The sequence below is a fragment of the Brachyhypopomus gauderio genome, chromosome 20 (assembly GCF_052324685.1).
Source record: "Brachyhypopomus gauderio isolate BG-103 chromosome 20, BGAUD_0.2, whole genome shotgun sequence".
NCBI lineage: Eukaryota > Metazoa > Chordata > Actinopteri > Gymnotiformes > Hypopomidae > Brachyhypopomus > Brachyhypopomus gauderio.
This window is the reverse complement of record NC_135230.1, coordinates 7129264-7150441: the sequence shown is the minus strand read 5'-3', so window position 1 is coordinate 7150441 and position 21178 is coordinate 7129264. Positions and strand designations below refer to the sequence as shown.

The 21178-nt window shown below is 43.3% G+C and overlaps 1 protein-coding gene across 15 annotated transcripts in view; it reads right to left on the bottom strand.

Moving 5' to 3' along the window:
• The window catches only part of dmd (dystrophin), a 118584-nt gene that overhangs the window by 12752 nt on the left and 84654 nt on the right, over positions 1-21178 (bottom strand). For all 15 annotated transcript variants that reach the window (XR_013122548.1, XR_013122546.1, XR_013122547.1 and 12 more), the window contains 13 exons: positions 13588-13649; positions 10336-10410; positions 10043-10244; positions 9687-9772; positions 9178-9335; positions 7215-7381; positions 6087-6198; positions 5830-5966; positions 3801-3839; positions 3118-3183; positions 2536-2601; positions 2023-2181; positions 1604-1847 (listed from right to left, as the gene is read on the bottom strand). Coding sequence is in view for 11 of the 15 variants with exons in the window: in XM_076982634.1 (XP_076838749.1) it covers positions 1604-1847; positions 2023-2181; positions 2536-2601; positions 3118-3183; positions 3801-3839; positions 5830-5966; positions 6087-6198; positions 7215-7381; positions 9178-9335; positions 9687-9772; positions 10043-10244; positions 10336-10410; positions 13588-13649 (1573 nt within the window). In the remaining 4 variants the exon portion in view is untranslated. The remainder of the gene's footprint in view (positions 1-1603; positions 1848-2022; positions 2182-2535; positions 2602-3117; positions 3184-3800; positions 3840-5829; positions 5967-6086; positions 6199-7214; positions 7382-9177; positions 9336-9686; positions 9773-10042; positions 10245-10335; positions 10411-13587; positions 13650-21178) is intronic.

Genomic DNA, 21178 nt, shown 5'->3' with positions numbered 1-21178 from the left:
TAGGAAGACAAGGCAACTGCTGCACATCCCAGGAACAGGAGTGAGCAGGAACAGGAGTGAGCAGGAACACTGCCCAAGCAGATGCTCTCAACACAAAATAATAGTTCACACAGTGAGTGACTAATGTGTGATGAAAAGCTCCAGATCCTGACACATATTGCCACAAAGCTCAAACATATCTTGGTAAAAACATCCACCATCTGTTTCACATACTCTATATATGGATGCGGTCTCCACCGTGCAGCTTCTGAGACACCCTTGTCCTTAGGAAGGACACACCAACCACAAGTCTGATACGTCTGACCACAAGTCTGACGTGTTGCTTTTGTCACTGATCACAAGAACACAACCTGAATGTTTGCTTTAGAAATGGTGAAGCATTCCTCCCGTTCAACAGTCCTCGGAGAACAACCACGACTTCTATCACCACATATTTAGTGGTACAAAGTGGAGCTGAACGAACAGAATGCTTCCTTATCTCAGGATTGACCGCCGATATGTGAATTTCTATTTGTTGTGTTGACCAAGAACTCTCTCGTGGCCTATTGTGGATTATTATATATGTTGGGGAAAGGTAATTTCATTCACATTCAAAATTGCTAAGCAAAGCAAAATATTTTATTAAATTCAATAAAAATTAAATGAAAGACAATACATGCATTTGGTTTTCTTTATGGGTTTGTTTATAAAGTTGGCAAATTTGAAAGTGAATTTAAAGTACTCAGTGTCTGTATTATTTTAAATAACTTACTCTCATGGGCAAAATTATGTGCATGTTGTGTTTTAAAGTAATATATTTACAAAGCTGAGAACTATAATTGCACTTTGTTTCTGCGCACAATGTCAGCCAGTGCCAAAACACAGAACATCGGCAACAAAGGGTTAAAGGGCATTCACTGGTCACCTGTTTTAGGCACCCAGTCTACCAACTACAGTTCTTGCTGACTCTTTCCAAATCAGCAAGTTTCTAGGGAACTGTAGAGGTTAGGGTTTTAGGGTTGTATTCAAACCTTGTAAAGTGCTTACATGCCAAGTCATGATATAGGTGTATTTGTTCATAAAAATGGCTTGACACAATGATTTTAAACCATATGTTTTTTCCAGTTTCTAAGTATGCTATTCTACCACAAAGTCCCACTTGTAATGTCATATACCCAAAATACTATTTTAAGTTTTAAATGACCAAAATAACAAAACAGTTTTTTCAAATGATTACTAAAATGTAAGTTGTTTTACTGGCTTATGACATGATGACCATAAACCTAAAAATCTAAAATCACTGTCAACATATTCAACCAATGTTTTCAAAGTAGTATAACTGGCATCATATCCAGCTCAACACGAATGCGTAGCTACCACACCAGAGCTTATGTTGCTCTGTTTCGGACCACAACTGAACTGATACTTAAGATAGTGGCCTGCCAATGTAGGCACAAGGTAGGTGTTTCTAATAAAAGGTACATATAGGCAAGACGTTGTACGTTACATAAACTACGTACATTGTACGTTGTACGTTTCGGTGTTGATAAATGCAAAATTACTTGAATTACATGTAGTAAGTAAGAAAAATAAGATGGGGATCCTGAAGCAGTACGCTACCCACCTGCTCCAGTAGCTGTCGGAGACGCTTAAGCTGAGACTCCAGCTGTTTGTTATGGTCTTCCAGAATCTGCATCCTGGCCTCCAGACGGCCCTTGTGCTGTCTCAACAGTTTAGCCTCGGCGATGAGCTCGGCGTCGCGGGGATTCTGGGGCGACACCGGGAGCATCTGCGGGGGGGAGGGGAGGGGCGAAAGGCCCTTGTGGTTGTGGGCCTTCTTGAGCCGATCATACTCGGCCTGCAGCTTCCTGAAACGCGGAGAAGGACAGAGACCTGGTTTATGTACCCGTGGGACTGTAAGCGTGGCTCAAAACATATCGGGAAAGAGAAAGGGGGGAGAAGTGGTGGTGGTGGTGAGGGGGGGGGCACTGAAGGTAGACAAAGAGGACACAGAACTTCTGGCATCATCTGAAGGTGTCCGACCTGTTCTCCTGCTCTAGATCGTTGAGAACTCTCTCAAGCTCTCCTTTCTCGTCGCTCTCCATGGTGATGAGGATCTGGGCGGGACTCTGGGGCTGGCTCAAGGGCGAGCCCTGGTTAAGGCTCTGGCAGTAGTGTTGGATCAGCAGGTGCTCATCATCCCTGCAACAATCAAAGCCACGGCAAGAATACAAACACTGAAACAACCTACAACGCACATATAAACTAAATCTAAATCTAAACGTTCATACCAGTTTTACATTCATAGTAGTACCAGGCAATACATGCTGATGATAGTTTAAATGGTAGAAATGAAACAGGCCATGAGACCATAGAATTAAGTAATTAACCAAGGTTGATACTTTCAAAGATCTACGGCCAGGTATTCAACGTATCCTAACTTGGTTTATTGAGAAATAAATACGTTAAAAATAAACGAATTCTTTATATTATTACACACATTCTTTATATGTCTCAGCATTAACAAATGAGAAGTAGTAAGACTGTTGATCTCACATGCTCTCATTAGGTGAGATATTCTCATTCCCATATGAGCCGTTCCGGTTTTCCATTTCAGCGAGCCTGTGAGAGGGAGAACACCGTTGGCTTTTGTCTCCATTAACAACTCAAACGCTCTCATACAATAAGACACAAATAAGCACATTTAAACAGTAAACACTGTGGAACTTTCTCTTTTACTGTACTGTGGAAAGCATTTTACATAAACCAGGTCTCTGAAATACAAGATTTATGCTTTCGCAAAAAGCACAGATGCCATTATCTAGAATTGCTACTAATAATATAAATGTATTCTGTACTACTCCCCATCCATTCGGTGACAGGGAAGCAACATTTTTGTAATTGTTATAATCACAACTTAATGACAACTTTCATTAGAAGAAAATATCCCAGCTTTAATAGTTGCCAGTGAACTACAAGAGTAAAAAGCAGCAAAAAACCAAAATCAGTAATCCAGGTAAAATGTTCAATTAATCATGATTAATCAATGATTTGAGTTCATATGGTCCAGCACTAGGCTATATGCAAATGGAGTAAAAAAAAAACATTCTTGGCTTGTTTCTAATCTGCCAATCTTACCTGCTGGCGTAATGTTCGATGCGGGAGTGTGTGTCATCGTGAGAAAGCTGCGGTGATGACGTGGGCCTGTCGATAACAGAACAGAGTGAAATGGGTCAGCCAATCAAAATGCTAACAAGCATTCCGTGAACCCTAAGAGGCATCTGGGTAGCAGGGGTCACATCCTGGGACTTATTATGAAGAGCTGCCTGTGTTTTGTCATTTACCGTTTAACACGTCATGTAACACCCGTGCAAACTCAAAAAAATTTCAAATAAATCTCATTTGTGATTATGATTTCAATTAATCATGGGTTGAAAACTGTGAAGCACCTTTTACAAAGAAAAAAGCCAACAATTTGAAAGGTTACTCTGATGAAACAGCCTGATGTAATCTGATGTAAAACCATGTAATAACCACACCCTTGAGTTATTAATATTTCGGCAGCATCCAGACCTATGATAGGACGTGAAAACTGCAGAGCCAGTTTAAACATGTCTACCCCTGTAGTCATTGTCCCAGTGTTGCAAAAATAGTCCTTGAGCTAGAAGCTTGCACCAAGAAGGAATAATCAACTCGGGTTTAATTATAACAGTCCTTCCATCACCCTTAAGCCAATCAAGCATCGTGCCTTCATGAATACAACACAGCAGGTAAACGACATAAATGTGATGGTGTGATGTGGAAGTAATAACTGAACTCACGGATGGTCAACAGGCCAGAAATTGATCAGTGTAACAGGCCTGCAAGAGAACAGAAAATCAATCAATCACTCTGGTGGTCAACAAGGGCTCCCTCCCTCCCTCCCTCCCTCCCTCACTCCCTCACTCACTCCCTCACTCACTCACTCACTCCCTCACTCACTCACTCACTCACTCACTCACTCACTCACTCACTCACTCACTCACTCACTCACTCACTCACTCACTCACTCACTCTCCATTACAAATATCAGCCTCACTAAAAAAAAATCAACATGAGATTGCTACATGGCAATATTCCCAAAGCATTCTAAACAAAACAATAATTCTTAGTTAGCCGTATAGTTTTTAATTTATTTGATATCTTATTGTGTATTGTGGCAACCAAAAGTCATATGAATGAAACCACTGTCATGTTGTCCTGCCCTCACAAACACACAAAATGAATGAAAGAAGCTTCGTAAAACTCATCACTGATTAATGTCATTAATGAACTGAGCTGGGCTTTGATATTAGCATGTCTTGTGTTTCATTTACATGTACAGTGGGGAAAATAAGTATTTAGTCAGTCACCAATTGTGCAAGTTCTCCCACTTAAAAAGATGAGAGAGGCCTGTAATTGACATCATAGGTAGACCTCAACTATGAGAGACAAAATGTGAAAAAAAATTGAGAAAATCATTTTGTCTGACTTTTAAAGAATTTATTTGCAAATAATGGTGGAAAATAAGTATTTGGTCACCTACAAACAAGCAAGATTTCTGGCTGTCACAGACCTGTAACTTCTTTTTTAAGAGGCTCCTCTTTCCCCCACTCATTACCTGTATTAATGGCACCAGTTTGAAGTCGTTAACAGTATAAAAGATACCTGCCCACAACCTCCAACAGTCACACTCCAAACTCCACTATGGTGAAGACGAAAGAGCTGTTGGAGGACACCAGAAACCGAATTGTAGGCTGGGAAGACTGAATCTGCAATAGGCAAGCAGCTTGGTGTGAAGAAATCTACTGTGGGAGCAATAATCAGAAAATGGAAGACCTACAAGACCACTACTAATCTCCCTCGATCTGGGGCTCCACAATCTCAGCCCGTGGGGTCAAAATGATCACAAGAACGGTGAGGAAAAATCCCAGAACCACAAGGGGGGATCTAGTGAATGACCTGCAGAAAGCTGGGACCAACGTTACAAAGGCTACCATCAGCAACACACTACGACGCCAGGGACTCAGATCTTGCAGTGCCAGACGTGTCCCCCTGCTTAAGCCAGGCACGTCTGAAGTTTGCTAGAGAGCATTTGGATGTTCCAGAAGAGTATTGGGAGAATGTCATATGGTCAGATGAAACCAAAGTAGAACTATTTGGTAAAAACACAACTCGTCGTGTTTGGAGGACAGTGAATGCTGAGTTGCATCCAAAGAACACCATACCAACTGTCAAGCATGGGGGTGGCAACATCATGCTTTGGGGCTGTTTCTCTGCAAAGGGACCAGGACGACTGGTCCGTGTACATGAAAGAATGAATGGGGCCATGTATTGTGAGATTTTGGGTGCAAACCTCCTTCCATCAGCAAGGGCAATGAAGATGAAACGTGAGGAGATCTGCATGGAGGAATGGGCCAACATACCAGCAACAGTGTGTGCCAACCTTGTGAAGACTTACAGAAAACGTTTGACCTCTGTCATTGCCAACAGAGGATATACAACAAAGTATTGAGATGAACTTTTGTTATTGACCAAATACATATTTTCCACCATTATTTGTAAATAAATTCTTTAAAAGTCAGACAAAATGATTTTCTCATTTTTTTTTCACATTTTGTCTTTCATAGTTGAGGTCTACCTATGATGTCAATTACAGGCCTCTCTCATCTTTTTAAGTGGGAGAACTTGCACAATTGGTGACTGACTAAATACTTATTTTCCCCACTGTATTAATATTTCCTTTAAAAGGACCAAATGCACAAGTAACATTGTGTGTGTAGCTGACGGCTACTGTGATCAGAGAGAAAAGCAGCTGGGGGTGTTTCTCACGTCTCCATGTTGTCTCCCTCCAGGATGGTCTGCACGGGGAGGTACCCCATGCGGGGGTGCTTGGCAAAATAGCGTTTCGTCCTGAATTTATTCTTCAGGACCTTGGCAAAATCTCTCACGTCTTCTCCAGATGTCGTCTAATAAGAAGAGGACACATTGACATGAATGCATCTGGTAAGCAGTCAGGCCACGTGGACGTTTCCAAAACGATGGCGCATGCACACATGTGGACAGGAGGTTGTCGGAAGGAAGCTTACCGGAGTGCAGTATTCCACCATGGGGTACTGCATCTTGTGACCCTTGGCAACTCTGCCTGAGAAGAAGCAGCTTTGGCAGATGTCGTAGTTAAAGTGCTTTAAGCTTCTGTACCTGCAGAAAAGGAGAGGTTTGCAGCCACAGGAGGAGATGTGTGAATCATCTGTGTAATACTGCACAGGAGAACTGCCAGAATGAAGGGTCAGTGAAAGAGCTACATGATAGAAACCTGCACAGTTCAGGATGAACAGGATGTTCCAGAGCGATAACAGCTCCAAGAGGTGACCAAGAATGAGTGGATATTCATTCATCCATTTAATATGTAAATGATGTGAATAATTAAAAATACTGCACAAATTTCCATGGGACTTTCACAACTGGCAGTATAACTTATGAGCTGAAGGTTTAGAGAACAAACTGGCCAAAAGAGGGCATGTCTTGAATTCTAGATCATCTAGATCAAGTATTACAGTATGTGCACCTGTCAGGCCAGCGCCGGTGAAGCCAGTGCTTAATATTAACGGATCACACCTGTAATCACAATCACACCTGTAAGGTGACATGCTAAAAAAAATCAGATTTCAGGGAGAAATCTTATTTAAGACACAGGTAGTAAAAACTAGTGCTCCTGTTTCCTGGAGACCCTGTGTGCTGCAATTTTATATTTATATAGAACACTGCAGCACAGTTTTATATATAACTGCACAGTGTTATATATAAAATCCTATAAATGATTTATATAAAACCATGTGCTAAATATAAAAATGCTTCAGAATATATATAGAGAGACAGAGAGAGGTTTTTTTTTAAATTACAGAGTTGTACCCAAGGTCTCGGAGAAACTTTTCAGATAGATGTTCATCACTTTGGTTTCACAGATAACGAAGGACCTCTGTCCAAAACCCCCTATTTCTCTGGAGGTACGAGGCGTGCGTGTGAAATCATGGAGAGATATGTTTTGTGTGTGTGAAATAATTCTCATAATTCCATTCCCGCACTGAAATTCACGTTTATCAAACTCAAGCCTGCACATTGCCTCTACGGGTCTGAACGAACTCACAACCCGACAACCTGAGGTTATCACGATGGCCGTAATGGCGCCAGGTCTCTGTCGTCTGCGGCGTGGTTACCTGAACCCGATGATGGGACACTCCTTGCAGATGTTGCATTTGGCCTGGTGCTTGGCCGTCTCGGCGGCCGCCACGCGGTGGAGGACAGGAAGCCAGACCATAGACTGGGGCTCCAGACGCATCCAGTCCAGGAAGACCGAGGCCTCCAGCTCTGGTTTGTTATTTGCCTTAAAACACGAACAAACACAACCGATGTAGAAATTAACAAAACGGGACGTTTCGTGATTCTGTTGCATCTTTGACTCTGGTGAGTCCTCGCCTCTGTCTCTGTCTGTGTCTTCCCTGTCTAATGCTTTTTCATAAATGTGCGTAAAACAGATTTCTCAGGTTGAAACCTTGACATGCGAGAGCACTTTATGGGGAAAAAAAAAACCACATGTGTTCTTGCCATCCACAGATTTTCTTTTGAAGTAAACTTTTATTGATGTAAGCCTCGTATCGCTACTGGTCAGCTTCGTCTGAATCGAACTGCTTGTCCCAGCCAAGCGCACTACTGATTCATCAGTACGCTGAAATGGCTCCAGAAAAAAAACCGAAGAACATCTCTGGGGTCCTGAGGCCAAGTTCAAGGGTCCCACTGGAAATATTCACTCACATTAATTGCAAGCTTCTTTTTTGCAAGGTAACAAAATATGTGCAAGGGTGCACAAAAAAGTTTTTTTTTGTGTGTTTTTCCCCCAACGTCTGACCACGTGGAGATGGAAGAGTCATCAGTTTGATTGGAAATGACACCTTTGTTAACTGAGGACACCCATTTTGTATTTAACACAACTCTGTAACAATATCCAGCTGGTTTCAAACCCAGGCTTCTTGCTGGACCAGCAAGCATCTGGAAAACACTGGCAGCAAACCATACTGACACCAAACCATGCTTAGTGAAAATGCAGAGGGCTGTGTGGTGGGAAACACCATACCACAGGAAGCCATGTGATGCCCTATGGGCTGTCGAAGCACTACTGCTTTGAAGTGACGTTCTGTGATTCAGAACTGAAGGCCTCAAATGGCTAAATGGGGAGAAGAGCTGACCAGTCTTGTCAAAGCCCATTTCTCACAGACACTGGAAACGCTCAACTCAATTAGCATGTTCAAGTCTCATTGTGGACCGAAAAATGTAATTCTCACAAAATGATTAGCACGGGCAGAATTAGTTCAATAAATATTACTGCTGTGAAATCGCAATTGCAAGTTGCATCATGTCAGAACTGACCAACAGTCACTGAACATGCTGCACTGTGTGAAAGTGTTATAGCCAAACTAAAGAAACAGATATAAAACCACATCACTACCAATATAAATGCATATAAACAAATGGATAAAATACTTTCTAACTTAACCATACTCTAATACACACAACACTTTTCTCTAATGTGAAACATCAAAAATTGGTGATAAGCAACAGAAGGAATCAGAACCCTTTGAAAATGCTGGAACACACTACAACATCAAGAAAAGGTTCTTTATAGATCGATAGTTGATTTTACAGGTTTTACTCCGTGGAAAGTTTTATACAACTTTAAATTAATCTGTTTTAGTTTCATGCAATAAAGCCAATACTGCACTACCCTATGGGTGGAGGGCGAGGCTTACGGACTTCTAATACTGCACTACCCTATGGGTAGAGGGCGGGGCTTATGGACTTCTAATACTGCACTACCCTATGGGTAGAGGGCGGGGCTTATGGACTTCCAATACTGCACTACCCTATGGGTGGAGGGAGGGGCTTACGGACTTCCAATACTGCACTACCCTATGGGTGGAGGGCGGGGCTTACGAACTTCCAATACTGCACCACCCTATGGGTGGAGGGCGAGGCTTATGGACTTCCAATACTGCACTACCCTATGGGTGGAGGGAGGGGCTTACGGACTTCCAATACTGCACTACCCTATGGGTGGAGGGCGGGGCTTACGAACTTCCAATACTGCACCACCCTATGGGTGGAGGGCGGGGCTTATGGACTTACGAACTGGAAGCAGCTGCGCACGCTGGGCTCGATGTTGCTGCCCCCGAACGACGCTACCTCGCCCAGCTGCCTGGGGATCTGGATGGAGTCGTGCAGCAGGAGACCCAGACGCCGCTGGTCGCAGAAACCCGTGGCACTGGCCACCTGCCTGAACAAGTCTGGCGGGAGAAAAGGGCGTGATAAACGTGGGCCGACCGCGGAGGGAACAGGCCAGAGCCACCCCCGTTTACGCAGGGGTGGAACAGGCCAAGGCCAAGCCCGTTTACGCAGGGGTGGAACAGGCCAGAGCCACCCCCGTTTACGCAGGGGTGGAACAGGCCAGAGCCACCCCCGTTTACGCAGGGGTGGAACAGGCCAAGGCCACCCCCGTTTATGCAGGAATGGAACAGGCCAAGTCCACCCCCGTTTACGCAGGGGTGGAACAGGCCAAGGGCATCCCCGCGGAAACGGGGGTGTTCCATCTCCATTCCCTGCAATCCAATCTGCTTGCTTCCGTTGTATTTACTTACATCTGTATTTATCCTCAAGGTGAGCTTTGCAGAGGGAGATTATTCCGGTTTTGAAAGATAAAATTCGGATCTTCCCAGTTCTGCCTCTGTGAAAACAAAATAACAAGGAATATGTTTATAAATGTTTAAAAGTGTAAACAAAAATACTAAATAATAAAAAAATCAGATCAGCAGGTTATCAGATACTAAGAGTGTGCGCGTTTAAGAACCTTTGTTAAAACGGTGGTCAAAGAGATCAAGACAGCGTGAAAAGCCCTGCACATAGTCCAGACTGAGGGCTACGATTCCTGAAATAACCTTGATGGTGTGAGGTACATGTATGTGTATATGTATGTATATAAGGAAACGTGACTCACGTGTCGTACACGTTCAGCAGCCAGTTGAGACACATGTCCACACACAGGGGCACGTTGACCAGGCCGCGGTGCTGCTGCTCCAGACGGTCGTACACGCTGGTCAGGCAGTTGATCACGTGCATGATGTCCAGGAACTGCTCGTTCTGCTTCAGGCCGTGCTGCTCGAACGCCTCGCAGGCCGCCGACATGCCCAGTAGATCCACTGCGAGACAACAGAAGCCCGGCAGGGTTCAGCGCCAACGCGGGCCCGCGACTCGACACGACACGGAGATTAACGCTAGATCTGAACTCACAGCACAGAGCTTTCTGCAGGCGCCGTAACTTCATCGCAGTTCTGTATGCTGAGAATCGGACATTGTTGAGATCCGCTATATAGAAAGAGACACGATTATTATTATAAAAATAAAAGTATAAATATGTATAAATTCTAATAGATAATGAGGAATAAAATGCAAGAGTTATGTGAAGTGCTGAAATAACACGATTCGTTAATTGTAGGCTAATTTAAAACTAACTGGAACTGATTAAGTTCCGCCTCCTGAATATGCCTATTAAAATATCACACAACCATTGGAGCCTGAACTGTGACAATCAGCAAGCACACATTTCATTGGTCAAGAGGATGTGATTAATCAGGGCCCGGGTGGGGCAATGGGGGCTGGTTTGTTATGTTGTTTTGGCTCTTGACTCTGTGCTATGACCACAGTAGAACGGAAATTAGGCAGTAACTGTGAGGTCAAAGGTCAGCTCCAGAACTGCACACACCACCATTGTAGTATGAAGTTAGATGACCATTTACCAGAGTACTTTATTCAGTGTTACTGGGTCAGCCTTTAATGATATCTATCTTGAGTGACTTAACTTTGACCAAAGAACAGATGAAAGCTCTTTTTAATATGAAATTAACAAATATTAAAAAATTTTTTTTTTAAATATTTTATAGATGTGTTATAGGTACGGCATAACCTGATATATTATGATGTGCACACATACAAAAAATAACTAGACATTACCTTTAAAAAACTACAACCCAAGACAACAAAAACTAACAAAAACTAACAAACTAACGTGACCCAACTGTGCAGGAAACCAGACAAGTAGCTATCATTAACTTTAATATCATTAACTATTAACTTCTTAAGAACTGAGTGATAAAGTGTTGCTCACGAAACTCAGCATACAGGCCTCACAGCCCCTGCTGTACTTATGAAGGCCCCTTCCATATTTCCCCAGCCGTGTGAAGGAAAGATGTGGTACGTTTGCTGGTCAACATTAAGGAGCAGAAGGCACTGGCACCGTTAAGCTGAGCAACAGCAACAGAGCGCTGCAGCGGCGCAGAAAAGCTGTTGAACAGGCAAAGTCGACGGCTCTGTTGCGTTTCTGTTCACTAGAGCGTTTAACGGGATCTTGGTGCAGTATGTCATGGGGCTTTCAGTCCTCCGGGGTTCCAGTCAACCTAAGAACACCGGCACATGAAGGCACCTCTCTAATATCTACATTTAAACCAGTGCTGACCTGAGGAGACAAGTGTCTTTGAGTCACAATCCTGGTTTGTGTTTAAGGATTCTACTTTTGGATGCACTTGCACTGATGAGAGCTTGTAGTCGGGAAATTTCAGGTTTTACAAAGAGTTTAACAAAGTTATTTAGTAAAACCTGACATGGTATTGGTGAGAATTAAAAAGTGCCTCTCTCAGGGCAGGTTAGCACAACCAGGCTGGTAAGTGAATAACTATAGAGCTGCTCTAGCAGGGAATTATTTGTGATGTTTAAGCAGACAAATCCTAGTGTTTAGGGTATGCTACTGCTAGTTTATACCGGTACCTGTTGTAAGACAACACATATATATTTCACAGTACAATGGTGTAAGGGTTATGCTGACTGGGAACTGAAGAAGACACGCGACAAGATGCTTCTCTGTCCTGGCTCCCAGATGGTGGAACGAACTTCCACTGGCTATCCGAACAGCGAACTCTCTCGCAGTTTTCAAACGCAGACTGAAGACCCGTCTCTTTGTAAAGCACTTATAAGCACTAATCTACTGAAGCATTGGTATAAATCGTAATTGCACTTTATCTCTAGGAACACTTGCTAATTATTGCACTAATACTGCATGTAGTCTTGTAGGTATTTCAGTCTTGCTAGGTATTGCTCTGTGTCTAATCTTATATTTTGTTGTCTTCTTTCTAGGTATCAGCACTGGCAACTGTTTATGGCAGTGCTTGAGCACGAGTAGTTTGGACTTAACCCTGTTTATACTAGATAGAGATGCATATTCTGACTAAACACTTAGCACTTTTGTAAGTCGCTCTGGATAAGAGCGTCTGTTAAATGCCGTAAAAGTAAATGAACTGAACCGGTGACCTTGGTATTGCTAGCACTGAGACCTACGTTATGTGCCAGGTAAGCCAAAGAAGAATGTCATAATGGCTGCACAGGTCAAACTGACATCTATTTTGGCATTTATTAAGAGGAGAAATTATGGGAGTTTATGTCCACCCCTGCTCTGGTATTATATGTAGTTTTGGCTAGCAGAGGCATATAGAAATTGTGGCTCGATATTGATCATAAACACCCTGTATGGCTGATCCTGACAGCAGATAACAGAATTTGTTACTTTTCACCACCACTGTATTTCACATTCCCAATATCACACTTCCTAGTTTTGTCTTAACTACAAATACAAATACAAACAGCATTCAATACTATAATTCACCATGTGGCCATAACACTCTACTGCTGTTGTAATGTACCTGCTACAGATGACAAAAACTATTTTAAAAAAAGGTTCATCAATGACCCACACGGAAGAAAACAAGTCCAACACATGACCACAAAGATCATGATGTAAATGGCTCCAGGTTAACCAAATCAACAGCGGACACACTGGTGGTCCACACAGCAGCGTAGCGCACACACGTCCTGCCTTATCGAAAACGAGCCAACGCGACATCACGTCTTCATTTTAACCAATCACAGCTTCTACAACGGACAAACGGTTAAACACGGAGACCAGCTGATTAACAAGAGGAACCAGACAAGCTCCTGCTTGATTGGACGGGTCAAACCTGCAGGCTCAAGGGCCCTTTGTGGCCTCTCTCATGTAGCATGCTAGCTAACATACACTGAGTGACCTCTGTAATTACCCACATAGCAGCATTAGCTCTGAGTGCAGACGCTGCTTTCACCTTTGTCACTCTAACTCCACCAATGTCTGGGAGCTCCGTTTTGTTCTTACCAATCCCCATAACTGACCCCACAGTTACCTGATTTATGTCAATAAACTGAGACACTGGTTACAGAAGTATATTGGATTTCATAAACGTAAGTATGGCTTTCTAAAGTACATTTGTAATGTGACATGGCGCACTAAGCTTTTTAAAACAATAATTCTAATTTAAGTTATTTCTCAATTATAATACTACTTTGGACTGACCACCTTGCTTTTGGCCAATTTATTTTAAAGGTATGTACATATATTAACAACACATATATCAATGCTAACTTCAGCATACTTGGAAAACAACTCTGATCAAGAGCGCCTACCTAAAGACTGGTAGAGTTCAGCCATCTTTGGATGATCCCAACATGTTGTCTGTGTCTGGTGGCTGTGGGAAAAATCAGAGGGTAGAAAAGGTGTTAGTCATCGTCACTTACAGCTCACATACCGCGAAATGGTACACCTGTAAAAACGGTTTTTGTAATGTCAGAGGGAAAACACCTTAGCATTAAGAAATATTATTGGTTTTCGACGCTCCACACCTAGTTTTATTTCGTCTCTAAATTGGCCACCCAGTGATGTACGTAATGGAACTTAAACTTGTTTAGAATTTTGAACAGATATACAGCTACCAAACCTGCACATTTACTTTGGAAGTATACCAAATGAGTACACTTGTACCAAAATGGAAATGAAAATGTAATACACAAAATGGCAATATAACCCTAAGTTTGAATTTAAATATTCTACTCATGCATGCATGTTTGAGCTCAAAATCAAATTTCAATATTTCCATTTACATTTGTGACTTCTACTGATAATTCATTTACACAGACATTTAGAAGCTTTATGAATATCTTTAAATGAAAATGCATTTCTCAATTTGAATTTTACATGTTTAATGTGATCATGCTACAACTGTCAAATTGATAATTGCAATGCTATTCACCTAATATGTATTTGTACTCTGTGACAATGAAATGTAATTTACAACCTCACCATCATGCAGGAAAAAATGCAATTCCAATTTCAAGTGGCTCTCCTCTTTGCAATAACATTACTACTGTGTGAAAATGCTTGTGATAATGCAAAACAAGCCAACTGCATTTCCATTTCCACAGTCTTACACCTCAGTCAGCCAATGGGATTCCTCAACTTTCTCCTTCAATCAGTCAATCAGGATGGGTCAGCAGTATGCTAATTAGAACAGGTGAAACTCATTAGAATCTGCAGAGTTGCACACGGTCATGGCAACTTCACGTTGACACTTGATTGGTGTGAAACGTCCAATGAGCACGTTGCAGAACTCTCCGCCTTAACAGATGCTGACATGAGCGTTGGATTGAGGTGCACTGTACGCATTCAATTATTTACGTTGTCCAGTCCACACTGTGTTTCTTCAACTGTGGTTACGCCAGATTAACTACGTGTCTAACGTCAATGTGTCTCAGCGAAAGGCAGCTAGCTTAACCACAGATTTAAAATCACGGTGTTGACAATGCAAACGCATTCGTGTATACAGCGTACCTCAATCTGTTCACCAGCATGTGACAAACAATAGTGCTCTGGCTCACTTTCTAATGCAATTGGCTTTAAATTACAAGCTGAAAAGTGTTTTCAGTGAATTTTGTATGGCAGGTCTCCCTCCCTCTTTAGGTTCAGGCACAGAGTTGTTTTGCCACGGCTCCCTGATTGGCAATAACAACGCTCGTGTCAGTGCCTTCATACCGACACGCTTCCATAGTTAACCATCGTGCCTGTCCATTTAACATAACTTTTGTAAAGCTGGAAAATTGTTGACTTTTTGACAGAACAATCATGCAAATTATAGCAAGAGAAATTCTGGCATATAATATTGTTTGGGATTCTGGATTCCAACATTATAGAAAAGCCTACATATAAGGACATTTTGATAGGGATAAGGACATTTTGCCATAGCGTGGTACTGTGGCAGATAAAGTCCTGGCAGCCTTTCCTCCATTGTAGACAGGCTGTGCAGAAACCCAGCACGAGCCTAAAAGATCATTATACTCACAAAAACAGTGGAAGAGGATCCAGGTGGTGGTGAATGTGTGAAAGCCGTGTCTGAGGTTTTAGACAGAAGGCCATGACAGAAGATTATCGCCATGGCCATGTTGCAAAAATGGAACGTGACATTGAGTTGCTGGCCCATGTGTAAAGGTGTGAGCTGTGCTGCTTCTGCAGCTGGTGATCAGAGGCAGGACCGAATCCCCGAAATAAAACCGACGACGTCTTCAACACAAGCCTGTCGATTTGAGAAGAGTGCTGCACATTTTCTACCACTGGCTGATTGCCTCATTAGCACTTTGTAATACTGCAGAGGTGAGCTTTTTATTTTCCCTCAGTCACTCAGGCTGCTGTCACAAAATAGACTTCCAACCTGTACCCGATGCCGAGAACGGACCATAAGAGGGATGAGCCTCCGACGGCCATTACACCTGTAAAAACGTCTAGTAGGTGACACATCATCTCAAATCTAGCAGATATGCGTTGGCCATTTGAGGAAATCAGTGTCGAAGTTGGTGAGGCAGATTCATCCTCGTCGTACCCCCTTCCCACAGTGGGAGTGCTGAAACACCTGCTTCAGTCAGCTTGGCCACACACCAGGAGGACCCAGAAAAGGAAAAGCAATGTAGGCATGACCTGACCAAAGAAAGGTCCCAAACTTCCTCACCTTCCTCACTAACTGAGAATCCATCTTCTTACTTCCAGTTAGCTTCTCTCCCCCAAACTTGCTCCTCATACCTCTAGAAGTCCTGCTTTCCTCCATCAGTGAGCAGTCCTCAGTGTCAGCAGGCCCTCCAGAAGACACATGGTGAGGAAGATGACAAGCCTGTCTAAATCTCGCAATCCAACCTAAAACACTACAGGGATCAACTAGCACCTTCCTTTAGAGACATTTGTTATCTCACCCCTACTCCCCACAGTGACTGCAAGCTGGTTGACCCTGCCGCTGTAGGCATGAAGGTCTTTGAATATCTTATTCTAGCCTACAAAAAATGCATCACAGATGCTTTGGATAGACTCAGTCCGGGCACCTTTGCAAGAGTTGGACTCTATGCTTTCTCAGCTGTGGACAGCTCAGCTTTCTACACCATTCCCAGAATTTCTCCACTTCAAACTCGCCCATCTGTTTGTGCAAGATCCCATCTGTCATTGGATCACAGATTTTGCGACAGGCATAATACAGCAGGTGTAGCTGAGAACACACATGAATCACACCCCCAGCCCCTTCGCACTAGTGCACCTCGAGGGTGTGTGGTCTCGCTCTCCTCTGTTGTTTTTATGATCCTTTTGTCTTTAAATAACTGCAATTCAAAGAACCGTCTGCAAAGATCCTAACCATGCAGATGACACCATGGTGGTCAGCCTCATAAACAGTGGTAACGAGTTTGCCCGTGGGAAGAACCTCAAGCAGATGGTGTCCCGGTACAGTTCCAGACACCTGATGCAGGTCCAAGCACATGTAGAGATAGTTGTAGACGAAGTGCACCATCTCGTTCCTCCTCAACATACCCATAACACAACCTCACTCAAGTTCCTAGACACCATTACGTCCAGGGGCCCGAGGTTAGTGGGGAACATTCTCCACATTGCTAAGAAAGCACAGCAAGGGACGTAGTTTTATGTTTTAAATGCAAATGAAACGGAACCTGCCGTGGGGTCTGGTGATCTAGTGATTCACTATAATCACCGAGCCACACCTCACCAGCTCCACATCTACTACATCACTGGGACGAGCCACAACTCCAGCACATGATCAAGACAGCAGAGAGGACGGTCAAATGTCATTTTAGGACATACACAACAGCAGAGATATGAAACGTACTGGCAAAATCATAGTCCTCATCCCCTGGCACCAGACACTGCCTCCACTCAGGGTCCGTTACATGTGCGTTCAACATTCGCCCTCAGGATTCTGAGCCCCGGGACCACCAAATGCTTTAAACCACAAAAGAATATCATAGCCATCATCGCCACACACATTTACTCATGTATAAACATCAATGCGTCAACACCAGAATCATCTCTGCAGTAGGACCAGGTAATAAAAGACAAAAATGATGTAAACAGATTGGATCAGACAACCAAAGGCAAAAATGCAAATAACTGACACCAGTAGCCAATAAGTCAGCTGTGGCAAACACGTAGTTTTCACACAATGTTTTTCAGCTTGCAAATACTGACTTCAGTAATTCCGTTTTCTCACCCCACAGCTATACATTTCAGCATTTCTCATTCTTTGCAAGAAAATGAGCGTCATATAAACCAACGACTGTCTCCACGAGATCTTATTTCTCAGCACTGTTTAAATCACAGTGTAATACGACCAGACCACACAGACACTTGCAGGTGCGATTTAGCAGATCGGGTTTACTGAGAACAAGAAAGCTCCAACACAAACATAACACAAGCTTGGGACAAAACCAATATAGAGCAAACAGTACTATACAGGTGAACCCCAAGAGGAAACTGGCACAGACAATGGAGAACACCAGATAGGCAAAACAAGGTAAAGGTACACTGTGGTCATCTGAAAAGACAATGTCTGAAATACAGGCAGGGTTAGGGGAATAAATAAGGTGTTCAAAAGAAAAGCGCTAAGCATGCTGTATATCCTAAATATAGGCAGTAGATGGAATGAGAACATAATGAAAAAGCTTAAATACACCGATTTATTAGGAATTACTACGATGCTGTGTGTTCCTGGTGCATTGTGGGAAGTTGAGTCCTGTGTGGTTAGGCCTACAGGGTCGCATGATACATAATCATTGGTGTTAGATCTCAGTTTGGCTTTATGCAGGTCCATCAAATCCATATGGCCAGTTTCAAGCACAAAATACGTTTAAAATGATTAGATGTGTGTCGCTTTCCCCATCACCCAGCCCACAGGTGTCAATCATCCCAGCTCCTCCCCCTCCCACATCTACTGTCTCACTGCTTCATACCCCCAGACATTCCTCCAAGATGTGTGTGTCGTGGGGTTCTGGAGATGAACCACTCCTGAAGGATCACTATGAAAGATACGTTTATTAAAGCTGGTGATCAGAAGAAAAAGAAAAGCTTTCTTGTGCACAGGACTGTCTCACTCACAGAGCATCTGAGAGGAAAGGAGTCACAAGGTCACACACACGCACACACACGTTATACCCCTCACACACACACACACACACACACACACACACGTTATACCCCTCACACACACACACACACACACACACACACACACACACACAAACTTTATACCCTCTCTCTCTCTCACACACACACACACACACACACGTTATACCCCTCACACACACACACACAAACTTTATACCCTCTCTCTCTCTCACACACACACACACACACACACACACTTAATATACCTCACACGCACACACACGTTATACCCCTCACACACACACACACACTTTATACCCCTCTCTCTCTCTCTCTCTCTCACACACACACACACACACAAACTTTATACCCATCTCTCTCTCTCTCACACACACACACACACACACACACTTAATATACCTCACACACACGTTATACCCCTCACACACACACACACACACACACACACACACACACACACACACACACACTTTATACCCTCTCTCTCTCTCACACACACACACACACACACACACTTAATATACCTCACACACACACACACGTTATACCCCTCACACACACACACACACACACACACACACACACACACACACACACACTTTATACCCCTCTCTCTCTCACACACACACACACACACACACACTTAATATACCTCACACACACACACACACACACACACACACTTTATACCCCTCACACACACACACACAGTTTATACCCCTCACACTCACACACACTTTATACCCCTCACACTCACACTTTATACCCCTCACACTCACACACACTCACACACTTTATACCCCTCACACACACACTTTATACCCCTCACACTCACACACACACACACACACACACACACACTTTATACCCCTCACACTCACACACACACACACACACACACACACACACACACGCACACGCACACTTTATACCCCTCCCTCACTGTCACACACACTTTATACCCTCCGTTGTTATGCCATGTGCCAAGTATGGCAAGCACAACTCTTGTCTGTTTACCTTGGGTATCTGTCCACTTAGGTCTGAGAGATACTAAACTAGACCTTATTATATAGAGACATTCAATCATCAGCTAGGACATCCCTCACTGAATAAACATTTCCATCACAGTGTCAAGCTCCTCCACCATCTGTAGCATCTCAAACAGTTTAGTTCTCCATCCCATCGTCAGCAGGAGCTCCACACGCCTCCATCCGCTGTAATGGAGGACGACGTCCCAGTTTGAGACAGGGCCCTACACCGACATCCTTTAGGCCCCTGCTGCTGTAGTGCTGGTGTCAGCACTGCATGTTTTCAACAGAAGCTCGGACCTCTCGCGCCTGTAACCTGTTCCAGCGAGAACACGTCTGTGAGATCATGGAAATCCATCCAACCTGCAGCGTCTAGTCTGTGGGCCACAGCGTCTGGTGTGAAGCGCACGGCTTTACCAAATCGGCTCTTCTCAATATTGGATCACTCACAAACAGGTCTCGTTAAATTGGTGGCTTTATTGCCGGGCCCTGGGCTTTTAAGCACTTCACTGAAACATGGCTAAATGAATGCGGAGCCACGACTACGCTGAGACGGCACCACCAACCTTTAGCTTTACAAACGTCTCTCACGCCAGCCAGAAAGACGGAGGCACGGCTCACGGCTGCTCGATTTAACGGCTCCTTTTCCGATCCAAGCGGTTATTATTATTCGGTCACTTTGCATCCTTTGAGCATTTGTGTACAGACCCGAAAGCAGTGGAGCTCTTCACATTTTATACTTGTTGGTGATTTTAAATGCATATTGACAATCCCTGGGACGTTTATGACAAGGCCTTCTGTGTCATACTGGACTCTTCTGGGTATGTGGCTGGCAGCACGCACCATCATGGTCACACTCCGATTTGGTAATCTCAGAAGGTTTTAACATAATCAGCTTCTGTTAAGGAAGTAGTTTTGTCAGATCACGTCTGTGTGTTCTCACTAATACTCAAGGTCAGATGCATTAGTTATATCTATAAAAAAGAGGTTTATAAATAACTACAGCATAGCTACAGCTTCATTAGCTAAATGTACACAGCACCATGCAAACCGTATGAGTGTGTTGCTGCTCTGGGAGTGTCGTGGATGAGACTGCTCCAGGTGAAGATAAAACCATCATGACCAGACAATGCAGCCTGGAGAAATGTTCACATTCACAAGAGAGAAAGCAGGAAAGCTGAACACAGGTGGAAAAAAACATCTGATTCACAGATCTTCAAAGATGGGGAGCGATTACGATACCACATGCAAAGCTAAGCCAGCTTCTCCGGCATTCTCAACAATAGCAAAATACTCTTTGCCATGGTTAATAAGTTCAAGAACACGAACGGCTCCTGAATTAGTATCAGCTAAATGTTGGAATGAGTTTGTATTCATTTTAGCACTAAAATTGCATGTCCACATTCACCCACATTAACCAAAGAGCATGCAGGCTGTTCATCACCACAGTTTAGCCTAACACACAATAGTTTAGTGCTGTTAACAATGACGTTCTGATCAACTCAGTGAGTTAGCCTAGCCCAAATCATCTACTTGCAGCCTTAGTTCCTTACCAACAAGCTTCTTAAAAAATGGGTTTCATTCAATTGGTCGATATACTTCAGATAGTAAACTTTTCTCTTATCAAGTATTTTCCTAACTCACTAAAACTGCAGTGAAGCTTTTTTAATAATAAAAAAAATGTACAGACCCATTTCAAATCTAAAATTCATTTAGGAAATCGTCTTCAAGCAACTTACTGTCT